At 41.2% G+C, this 12,090-nt stretch overlaps 2 protein-coding genes across 2 annotated transcripts; both read left to right on the plus strand.

Annotated features, from left to right (window-relative positions):
* Positions 1–4: 4 nt before the first annotated feature.
* Positions 5–7,405, plus strand: LOC131474404 (uncharacterized). Its single transcript, XM_058652243.1, has 5 exons — positions 5–135; positions 6,087–6,237; positions 6,320–6,660; positions 6,738–6,966; positions 7,045–7,405. The coding sequence occupies exons 1-5, from the start codon at positions 61–63 to the stop codon at positions 7,164–7,166; spliced, it is 918 nt and encodes a 305-aa protein (XP_058508226.1). The 5' UTR covers positions 5–60; the 3' UTR covers positions 7,167–7,405.
* Positions 7,406–9,017: 1,612 nt separating this feature from the next.
* On the plus strand, positions 9,018–11,868 carry LOC131473563 (potassium voltage-gated channel subfamily G member 3-like). The gene is made up of 2 exons (XM_058650841.1): positions 9,018–9,929; positions 10,022–11,868. Exons 1-2 carry the CDS (start codon positions 9,355–9,357, stop codon positions 10,665–10,667), a joined length of 1,221 nt encoding a protein of 406 aa, XP_058506824.1. The 5' UTR covers positions 9,018–9,354; the 3' UTR covers positions 10,668–11,868.
* Positions 11,869–12,090: the final 222 nt, after the last annotated feature.

The raw sequence follows: 12,090 nt of genomic DNA on the forward strand, positions 1-12,090 counted from the left end.
TTTTTTTCTTTGTGTGTGTGTTTTCAGTGTCGGATTATTCGAGTCCCGCTTTGAGTCCAGATGACGGACCGCCCAGAAAACTGTGTCCTGCACCAGCGGACTCACGGCGGCACCGGCACCGGGACCGGACCAACGGTGAGAGGAAGCGGGTTTTACGGCGTCTGCAGGGCGACATCAATACAAACATGAATAATGTACATTATGTTTATGTCTAAAATAGGAATTTCTCATAAATCTCATGAAAGGCATTATTATTATTATTATCATTATTATTGTTATTATTGTTATTATTATCCATGAACACGAGATTTTACCCGGGAATATCCGCCTGTGTTTGTTTACATTCACTAACGAGTGTCTCGCGCTTCTGACTTTGATCTGCGCCTTTAATTCATGTCCTGTGGGAGAAAAAAAGTAATTAAATTAAATAAAAAATAAAAGTATGTATATATATATATATATGTATATATATATACATATACATATATATACACACATATGTGTGTATATATATGTATATTAATTTATACTTGGTTTGTATATAATGTATAAGTATACTACTATCTATTGTCTATATATGTACATATATACGTACATGTATATATATTTATTTTTGTGCATAGATATACATGTACGTATGTGTGTATGTGTATTTATGTATATATACGTGTGTGTACACATTTATGTACATGCATATGTATGTGTATGTATATACTGTATAAAATGTAGGAAATTGCAACCCTTAACGAGTATATATGCATGTATGTGTATATACATGTATATATATATATATATCTATCTATATATAGATATAGATATATATCTATATATATACACGTATATGTATTTGTGCATGATATCTGATTTTCTTTTTACTTAATTAAACTTAACTTAAATTTTCCCTCCTTTTTCTGGAAATTCGTACACACACACACACACACACATACAGTTAGGCCCAGAAATATTGTGACACAATCCTCATGAATTGGGCTCTGCTTGCCTCCACATTGGATTTGAAATGAAACAACTACAACAGAATTGAAGTGCAGACTTTAAGGTTTAATTCAAGAGGTTGAACAAAACTATATGATAAAACATGTAGGAATTGTAACAATTTTTATACAAACGCTCCTCATTTCAGGGGCTCAAAAGTAATTGGACAAATAAACATAACCCTAAGTAAAATGTTACTTTTCAATATTTTGTTGAGAATCCTTTGCAGGCAATGACTGCCTGAAGTCTGGAACCCATGGACATCACCAAACACTGGGATTCCTCCTTTGTGACGCTTTGCCAGGCCTTTACTGCAGCTGTCTTCAGTTGTTGCTTGTTTGTGGGTCTTTCTGCCTTAAGTTTTGTCTTGATCAAGTGAAATGCATGCTCGATTGGGTTGAGCATGCATTTCATGCAGAATATTCCACTTCTTTGCTTCCTGGGTTGCTCTTGCAGTATGTTTTGGATCATTGTCCATCTGTACTGTGAAGCGCCGTCCGATCAACTTTGCTGCATTTGGCTGAATCTGAGCAGAAAGTATATCCCTATACACTTCAGAATTCATCCGGCTGCTTCTGTCTTTTGTCACATCATCAATAAACACATTGGAAGCCATGCATGCCCATGCCATCACACTGCCTCCACCATGTTTCACAGAAGATGTGGTGTGCTTTGGATCATGAGCTGTTCCAATTCTTCTCCAAACTTTCTTCTTCCCATCATTCTGGTACATGATCTTAGTCTCATCTGTCCAAAGAATGCTGTTCCAGAACTGGGCTGGCTTCTTCAGGTGTTTTTTGGCAAAGTCATTTCTGGCCTTTCTATTTTTGAGGCTGATTAATGGTTTGCACCTTGTGGTGAATCCTTTGTATTTACTCTCATGAAGTCTTCTCTTTATGGTCGACTTAGATACTGATACACCTACTTCCTGGAGAGTGTTCTTCACTTGAGTGGATGTAATGAAGGGGTTTTTCTTCACCATGGAAAGGATTCTGCGATCATCGACCACTGTTGTGTTCCGTGGACGTCCAGGCCTTTTTGAGTTCCCAAGCTCACCAGCGCACTCTTTTTTTCTCAGAATGTACCAAACTGTTGATTTGGCCACTCCTAACATTTCTGCTATCTCTCTGATGGATTTCTTCTTTGTCTCAGGATGGTCTGTTTCACCTCCATTGAGAGCCCCTTTGACCGCATGTTTTGTGTTCACAGCAACAGCTTCCAAATGCAAACGTCAAATGCTAACTGCTTAATTGATGACAGGTTAACGAGGGAAGAGCCCATTGTTATTGTTATTTTTTTTGCAGCCTTCTGAGTCAATTGTCCAATTACTTTTGGTCCCTTGAAAAGAGGCGGCTACGTATTAAAGAGCTGTAATTCCTAAACCCTTGCTCCAATTTGGATGTGAATACTCTCAAATTACAGCTGAGAGTCTGCACTTTAAGCCCATATTGATTATATATGTTTTCGTAAACAGCTAAAATACCAAAACGTGTCACTGTCCAAATATTTCTGGGCCTAACTGTACATATACACATGTACAGTACTGTGCAAACGTTTCAGGCACCACCAGCTCTGTTGTTTTTCTGTCTGTCAAATTCTGTGACCATTGGAATTGGGAATGAAGTGATGCGACTCAATGAGTTGAACTCATGCAACATGTGTATGTCATGCTCAAGCATGTCTTGAATAAACCTGGCGTAATAGAGGGTTTTTTACAGCAGATATTTCTTTCAATGAAATAGTAGGACAAACACAGGATTGACCAGTAACATTAATGAAGGTTCCTCTCCAGTATTAACAGAGCTGTGTTATTGTTCTAGTGTAAGGGTAGATCACGCTAAATACTTGACATACTAGAGGAAATTTTTTTTTTTAAACAACAAAAAACTGCATACATATTTTCTGGATGTGTTCCAGTAAAGTGAAATAGAAATAATTATCCTCTATTGTCGTTATAGCATTGCTAAAACAACAAATCTAATGATGGCCTAAAACTTTTGCACAGGACTGTATATACGTGTATAATGTCCATATACACATGTATAATGTCCATATACATGTATAATGTCCATATACACATGTATATACGTGTATAATGTCCATATACACATGTATATACGTGTATAATGTACATATACACATGTATATACGTGTATATTGTCCATATGCACATGTATATACATGTATAATGTACATATACACATGTATGATGTCCATATACAAATGTATATACGTGTATAATGTCCATATACACATGTATATACATGTATAATGTCCATATACACATGTATATACGTGTATAATGTACATATACACATGTATATACGTGTATAATGTACATATACACATGTATATACATGTATAATGTACATGTACACATATACGTGTATAATGTACATATACACATGTATATACGTGTATAATGTCCATATACACATGTGTATACGTGTATAATGTACATGTACACATATACGTGTATAATGTCCATATACACATGTGTATACGTGTATAATGTACATATACACATTTATATAGGTGTATACATGTACATATGCATATGTATATACGTGTATAATGCACATGTACACATATGTGTATATGTACATATACACATGTATATACGTGTATAATGTACATATACACGTATATACATATGCATTTGCATATAATGTCCATATACACATGTATAATGTACATGTACACATGTATATAAGTGTATACATGTACATATGCACATTTATAATGTCCATATACACATGCATATACGTGTATAATGTACATGTACACATATACATGTATAATGTACATATACACATATACGTGTATAATGTACATATACACATGTATATAAGTGTATACATTTACATATGCACATTTATAATGTCCATATATACATGTATAATGTACATATACACATGTATAATGTCCATATACACATGTATATATGTGTATAATGTACATGTACACATATACGTGTATAATGTACATATACACATTTATATATGCGTAAACATGTACATATGCACATGTATACACGTGTATAATGTACATATACACATGTATAATGTCCATATACACATGTATATACATGTATAATGTAGATATACACATGTATATATACGTGTATAATGTACATATACACATGTATATATACGTGTATAATGTACATATACACATGTATATATACGTGTATAATGTACATATACACATACATGTATAATGTACATATGCACATGTATATACGTGTATAATGTACATATACACATGTATATACGTGGGGACATACACAAATTTACTAATTACAGACCAGTCTCAATTCTACCACAACTGTCAAAAATTCTGGAGAAACTATTTAACGATAGGCTAGACAACTTCATTAACAAACACAATCTGCTATACGATAGCCAATATGGATTCAGAAGAAACCACTCGACGGCTCTAGCTTTAACTGAGTCTGTGGAAACCATTACTGATGCTGTTGACCAGAAATTACATTCAATAGGAATTTTCATAGATCTAAAAAAAGCATTTGACACCATCAACTATGATATCTTGATAGCTAAACTGGAGAGATATGGTATTAGAGGCATAGTACTGGAATGGGTCAAGAGCTATCTTCACAACAGATCTCAATACGTTAAGATGGGCGATAACACATCGACTTGCTTGGACATAGTTTGTGGGGTCCCACAAGGGTCAGTGCTGGGTACAAAACTGTTTATACTATAGATTAATGACATATGCAAGGTATCCAACATTCTGAAATTAATTCTTTTCACAGATGACACTAATATTTTCTGTTCTGGGGATGACTTGAACCAATTAGTGGGAACAGTCAATAATGAAATGGCCAAGCTTCATGTGTGGTTTAATATAAATAAACTATCACTAAATTTAGAGAAAACTAAATATATGCTGTATGGGAAAAAAGGCTGTAAGACTAGTATTAACAAACAAGTTAATGGAGTGGACATTGAAAGGGTTAGTGAGAACAAAGTACTGGGAGTGATTATTGATGACATGTTAAGTTGGAAGCCACACACCAAACACTTAAAAGGTAAGCTGGCCAGGAGTGTGTCCATACTTTGGAAGGCACAAAAACCACTAAATCAGAAGGCACTATACTTGTTGTACTGCGCACTAGTCTCTCCACACCTGTAATACTGTACAGAGGTTTGGGGACACACTTATAAAACCACTACTTATCCCCTGTTTATACTCCAAAAAAGAGCCTTGAGAATCCTACTTAATGCCAATTACAGAGAACATACAAATCAATTATTTATCAAATCAAAAATACTCAAACTATATGACTTAATAAATTACCGCACAGTACAGATGATTTACAGGGTTGCCAACAAAAGCCTGCCTCACAATATACAGATATTATTCCTGACCAGAGGGGCGGGACACAATCTAAGAGGGAACATGATGTTCAGGCAGAGAAGGGTAAGAACTACATTAAAATCCTTTACCGTATTGGTCACGGGTGTCAGACACTGGAACAATCTGGATGAGGAGACAAAAAATCAGCAAAACAGAGTGTATTTAAAAAGAAGTATGTAGATATGACTATTAATCGATACAGAAAGGCCCAGGAAGAAAGTATGAGAAAGGTCAGAGACAGAAATCAGCAGACACTGTGTGGAGACGGCAGAGACAAGTGAGAAGTATTTAGCTGCCCCTGTGAATCCAGCCACTACGGAGAAGCAATTCATCCAAGATGGAATTGCTAAGCTGGTCACTGAATGCGATCGACAGAGTATTGTACGATGAAAATAATTATTCTGTGGGTAATGGGGGCGGGACTAGATAAGCTTTTGCTTCTCCCGCTCTTCCTTTCAATTATGTGTATTGTGTGAACTACACTAAGATGATGTGTGATGATGATTGATCTAACTGACATGACCAAAATAAACATATAAATAAATGTACATGTGCACATATATGTGTATAATGTACATTTACATGTATATACGTGTATAATGTACATATACACATGTATATACGTGTATAATGTACATATACACATGTAAATACGTGTACTCCTGTGTAGTGTGAATGTGAACAGTGTTATCGCCTCTGTGGATCAGGTGGTGAAGGTGGAGTCAGTTGAGACAGGAGCTCTGATGTCATCACACATCTCTGAGCTCCACTTCCTGAGGTCCAGGGTCCGAGAGCTGGAGCGAGAGCGAGCCGAGCTGTCAGCTGACAACCAGAGACTGAAGAGCATGCTGGTCCACGGTGAGTCACGTGACCACGGGCCACCAATCACAGAGCAGAACAGGTGCACAGGTCAACTCCTCTTTCTGTTTTTATCTCCCAGAAATCCCTGCGCTGCTGTCTACCATGTGGCAGACCTTAGGCCAGATGAACAGTCACCACCCCGTCTCCATGGCAACGGGCGGGAGTGACAGTTACGCCCCGTATCAGCACCACTCGGCAGCCAATCAGGACGCAGAGTTCAGCCCTCAGGCGCAGGTGCAGCAGCTGCAGGAGGAGCTCAGCGGCGAGCTGTCTTGGGACGAGGAGGAGCCTGGAGGAGGGGACGTGGGCGTGGCCAGTCACATGGGTGAGGAGGCACCACTCTGCAGCCAGACTGACATGGAAGAACTGAGGAGGAGCTGCTCCGAGAGCCAGTGCACGGCTGGAGACGTACCTGGGCAGGTGAGGACACGCGTAATCTGGATCACTCTGACCTCTGTGACATCATGATGATGACATCATCCACCTGTCCTGTCCAGGTGAGTCAGGTGGAGGTGTATCCAGGCTCCGGCGTCCTCTGCGATCTACGCTCGTGGCAGGCGGCCAATCAGGCGCAGTCTCCCACGGCCATGGCTCGGACACTGCTGCTGGGTGTGTTTGATATGAACACACTGATGAACAGTAACCTGAGAGGTGGGCGGAGTCGCCGGCCCGCCTTCCACCCACAGCGGAGCGCGCTTGACCCGCACAAGATCAACGCCATCTTCAGTAGGTCGACACAGTTACAGACTGTCCCTTTAATCTGCTGTCACTCTGACTGTCTCTCTCTCTCCCTTTCCTCCGCAGACGCCATCTTGGCTCGGTTTCCTCTCGCTAAGAAAGGAGTCATCGGCTCTGGCATCAACTCTAAACTCTCTGAGATCCGTTTCCGCTCCCGCCGAGCCAATCGAGACGCCCACTTCCTGTGACGCCCCATGGCTCGACCACACCTACCTCACTGACCACCACACGCATCGTCCAATGAGAGCGTGGCCTGTGTTCAGGCGCAGACTCAGGTCTGGCTGCGATGTCGCTCACTCAGCTGCTCTGTTGCCATGGTAACAGCAGCTGCTGGACATACTGTGATGTTTTTTGTGTTGTTGTGTCAGACATGTTGTTGTTTGTTGTTTGTTCTGTAAATAAAGTTACGAAGATGTGAGAATGGAAAGTTCTTCACTTTTGATCCTTTTGATTATAAACATACATACTGTATGTGCTAACTAGCTTAGAGTTGATGGTTGCTTATATGCTGAGAAAAAAAGCTACTCCATAGTTTAGTTAGTTGGTAAATAGCTTAGGTACATAGTTGGCTAACTAGCTTAGATAGAATTTACTAATTACCTTAGGTAGATAGTTGCTATATGTATATATATATATATATATATATATATATATATATAGTTGCCAACTAGTTAGTTACTAACTAGCTTAGATAGATGTTACTAATTACCTTAGGTAGATAGTTGCTATATATATATACATATATATATATATATATGTAGTTGCCAACTAGTTAGTTACTAACTAGCTTAGATAGATGTTACTAATTACCTTAGGTAGATAGTTGCTATATATATATACATATATATATATATATATAGTTGCCAACTAGTTAGTTACTAACTAGCTTAGATAGATACATGGTTGCTAACTATCTTAGATACATGTATAAATTGCTTACTAGATACTTGCTAACTAGCTTAGATAGCTACATAGTTGCTAACTAGCTTAGATACATATATCGTTGCTAACTATATAGCTATTTGCTAACTAGCTTAGATACATATATCGTTGCTAACTAGACTGAGGTGTGTATGTGGGTTCTCCAGGTTCCTCCCAAAGTCCAAAAACAGGTGACCTGTCCAGGGCGTGACCTTTCACCCTATGCCAGCTGGGAGAGACTCCAGCTCCCTGTGACCCTCATGTGGAGGATAAAGCACTAGACAATGAATGAATGAATGTATGAATGGAAGCCAGCATCGTAGAGACAGACAGACAGACAGACAGACAGACGACTTTATTGATCCCTTTGGGAGGTTCCCTCGGGGAAATTAACAGCTCCAACATCAACACACAGCACTGTTAAGATTAGAGTCACACTTTACAGGAGACTGGAAAGAGAAACACCCCAGGTACCAAACACCATAAAATATAGAATAGAATAAAATAAGCTAAAAATAAAGATAAAATAAAAACAAAAATCTAAAAAAGTATAAAAATACAAACGTAAATGACCCATGCTATATATAAATATGTATGTTTGTATCTATGTATGTATACATACATACAAACAACACATATAAATATATATATATACATATACATACACAAAAATGAATAAATGTGGTGAAGGACAGAGGTGATCCAGCAGAGGGTGCTGTTTCACTGGTTTTCACCTGAAATTAACATCAAGTGAAGAAAAAGAATCAGAGGAAGAGAAGAGGAGAGAAGAGAAGAGGAAAGAAGAGGAGAGGAAAGGAAAGAAGAGAAGAGGAAAGAAGAGGAGAGGAGCGAAGAGAAGAGAAGAGGAAAGAAGAGGAGAGGAGAGAAGCTGCTCTTCACTCTGATGAGATTCACGTTGTCTGGTTTCAGTGTGAAGACGATCATCTGAGACTCGTTAGTGGTGAGTTTTAAAGTGTGTGCGTGTGTGTGAGTGAGCGAGTGAGTGAGTGTGTGTGTGTGTGTGTGAGTGAGTGAGTGTGTGAGTGAGTGTGTGTGTGTGTGTGTGTGTGTGTGTGAGCTTCACTGTCGTTTCTTTTATTTCTTCTCAGACGTTCCCGATGAGAGGATGAAACGGAAACAGTTGGCGTTTGAAATGAAGACAAAGCCTCTGATGTTCCACAGACGCTGAAAGAGAACTCGACACTTAACAACGTTTCATCGAGAAACTGATTCAACAATTACGGACAAAAGAAAAACCCTGATGGCGCCGATCGTCAACAGAAACAATCAACAACGATCAGTTTTTGACTGAAGAGAAGACGGAGTTTGGGATCAGTTTGGATGAAGTTCAGGATCAGTTTTTGTCTCAAACGAAGACAAAGTTCGGGATCAGTTTAGAAGAAGTTCGGGATCAGTTTAGAAGAAGTTCGGGATCAGTTTTTGACTTAAGCGAAGATGAAGTTCGGCAACACTTGCTGCACGCTGAATGTTGGCGGTCGCAGGTTTTCACTCTCGTCAGAGACGATGAAGCGACTCCCGCTCAGTCGACTCAGTCGCCTGCATCGCTGCGCGTCGGAGACTGAACTGCTGGAACTGTGCGACGACTACGACCGCGACAGCAACGAGTTTTTCTTCGACCGGCACTCGGAGGCCTTCAGCTTCATCATGTTGTACCTGCAGCACGGAAAGCTCCGCTTCGTGCCGCACATGTGTGAGCTGTCATTCTACAATGAGATGCTGTACTGGGGCCTGGAGAGCGCCGACCTGCAGCCCTGCTGCCAGCGCCGCCTCGACGACCGCATGTCTGACTGCTTTGTCCACTTTTTCCCGGAGGAGGCGCCACGGAGCACTAACGAGCCCCAGAGCCGTTGGCTGGAGAGGATGAGGAGAACGTTTGAGGAACCCACGTCATCAGTGGCAGCACAGATCCTCGCCTCAGTGTCGGTGCTCTTTGTGGTGGTTTCCATGGTGATGTTGTGCGCCAGCACCTTACCGGACTGGATGTCTGCGGAGACACTGGACCAGCACAGGTAAAACATGTCAGTTTATGCCTTGCATCTGGTTGGCTCGTTGATAAGTTGCTTTGTTGTGATTGGTCCTGGGTTCCCTCTCTCTCCTGCAGGGTCATCGAAGCGGTCTGCATTGGTTGGTTCACGGCCGAGTGTATCATCCGTTTCCTTGTGTCCCGTGATAAGTGTGAGTTTGTCTGTCGACCTCTGAACATTATCGACCTGTTGGTGATCACGCCATACTACGTGTCTGTTACCGTGACGAGCCTGACGGGGGAAAACTCCCAGCTGCAGCGCGCTGGTGTTACACTGCGAGTCTTGCGCATTATGCGGATCTTCTGGGTGATAAAGCTGGCGCGTCACTTCCTGGGCCTGCAGACGCTTGGCCTGACGCTGCGGCGCTGCTACCGCGAGATGGTGATGCTGCTGGTCTTTATCTGTGTTGCCATGGCAATATTCAGTGCGCTAGCCCAACTGCTGGAGCACGGGCTGGACCTGGAGAACGGAAACCAGGACTACGCCAGCATTCCCGCTGCCTGCTGGTGGGTCATCATCTCCATGACGACAGTGGGCTATGGTGACATGTATCCCGTGACGGTGGCGGGTCGTGTGTTGGGCGGCCTCTGCGTGGTCAGTGGCATCGTGTTGCTCGCGCTGCCAATCACCTTCATCTACCACAGCTTTGTCCAGTGCTACCACGAGCTCAAGGTGCGTTCTGAGCGCTGTAGTCACACCCTGTCCGCCGACTTCATCAACTGACCACAGTCTGCCAGCTTCATCAACTGATGAGTTGACAACTGTGTCAAGTCATGTCAATCTGCTGACTTTGGTCCACCAACCACAGTCCGACAACTCCGCCAACCGACCGCAGTCCGACAACTCCGCCAACCGAGCATAGTCCGACAACTCCGTCAACCGTCCACAGTCCGACAACTCCGTCAACCCACCACAGTCCGACAACTCCGCCAACCAATGAGCTGCTGTTGCTGAGGTGGCCAAAACTTTCCAAACAATCTCGCTACAGAGGCAAGAAATACAAGGTCATGACCTCAGGTCTTTACTTGTGTTGTTCAGGTTCATCTTAGCTTTTAGAAACTAATAATCATAATTATCTATATTATATATTCATTTCATCATGACTTCTCGTGTGTGTGTGTGTGTCAGCCAGTGAGTTCATTCTGTCATCACACTGAAGTTCATACACCCCCCCCACCCCGCCTCGGTGTAAGTGGACACCACCGGTTTCTAAGGCAACGACAGACTTAACGGGAAATGGAAGTGTCTGAACATTTGTTTTGTCAGAGCATCGAAGGACGAGCTGCTGCTGAGTGACAATGACACACACACACACACACACACACACAGTGCCATTCATATATCACTAAGTTAAATGTATAAGGTTATAAAAATGTTGTATATATGTGTGTTCACTGTGTATGATGTTATTATGTTAATGAGGGCGGAGCTTCCTGTGTGTGGGTGTGTTAATGAATCCTGAACCTCTTCATGATCCGTCTTATATTGCTGGATTATGGAGGATTATCTGACTCACCATGTGCCCACTGGGTGTGTGTTTGCTGCTGACTTCTTTTTAATGACTTCAGTTTTATTAGTTTTCAAATATACACAGAACAAAAACATCAGAGTTCACACACACACACACGCATAAATATTCCACATTTACTGTCGTATTTTTCCACCTCGTTTATCGGGTTTGTACGATCAAGCGTCTCAACGTGACCTCACACTCCATTCCAGTAGGGGGCGGTAGTGTGCATGAAAGAACTAAACCAGAAAGGTTCTCCCTCCTCTCTCTTGCTTGTCCTTTCCTTCTTCTTCATTTGTTTACTTTTTTATTATGTTGATGTGGGCGGAGCCATTCCTCATCTCAAAGCACCAAACACGCTGTTATCGTAAAAACATGTTTTGTTCTGCACGTGATGTGTATTTTATTTTATAAAATGAAGCAATTTTTTTGCTTGGTTACTAAAACAATGTGGATTTAGAGCAGGCAGTAGCTGCAGATGATGTCATCATCATCACCACCATGTTCATCATCATCATTTATGTCACTGAGCAGAAGGTGATGAACACACACACACTCACAAATGATCCAAATAGTACATTGTGTCACTGAACTGAACCCTGTTGCCATGGAGACAGCAATGTGATGCTGAAGGTT

This window comes from Solea solea, chromosome 15 (assembly GCF_958295425.1).
Source record: "Solea solea chromosome 15, fSolSol10.1, whole genome shotgun sequence".
Taxonomy (NCBI): Eukaryota; Metazoa; Chordata; class Actinopteri; order Pleuronectiformes; family Soleidae; genus Solea; species Solea solea.

What these genes read in the sequence shown, in the direction of transcription:
- LOC131473563 (XM_058650841.1), top strand. Translation starts at nt 9,355, where the DNA reads ATGAAGTTCGGCAACACTTGCTGCACGCTGAATGTTGGCGGTCGCAGG. An exon ending in GAGACACTGGACCAGCACAG is followed by an intron (nt 9,930 to 10,021) that starts GTAAAACATGTC and finishes TCTCTCCTGCAG; the next exon opens with GGTCATCGAAGCGGTCTGCA.
- LOC131474404 (XM_058652243.1), top strand. Translation starts at nt 61, where the DNA reads ATGACGGACCGCCCAGAAAACTGTGTCCTGCACCAGCGGACTCACGGC. An exon ending in CTGGAGACGTACCTGGGCAG is followed by an intron (nt 6,661 to 6,737) that starts GTGAGGACACGC and finishes TGTCCTGTCCAG; the next exon opens with GTGAGTCAGGTGGAGGTGTA. An exon ending in CAAGATCAACGCCATCTTCA is followed by an intron (nt 6,967 to 7,044) that starts GTAGGTCGACAC and finishes TTTCCTCCGCAG; the next exon opens with ACGCCATCTTGGCTCGGTTT.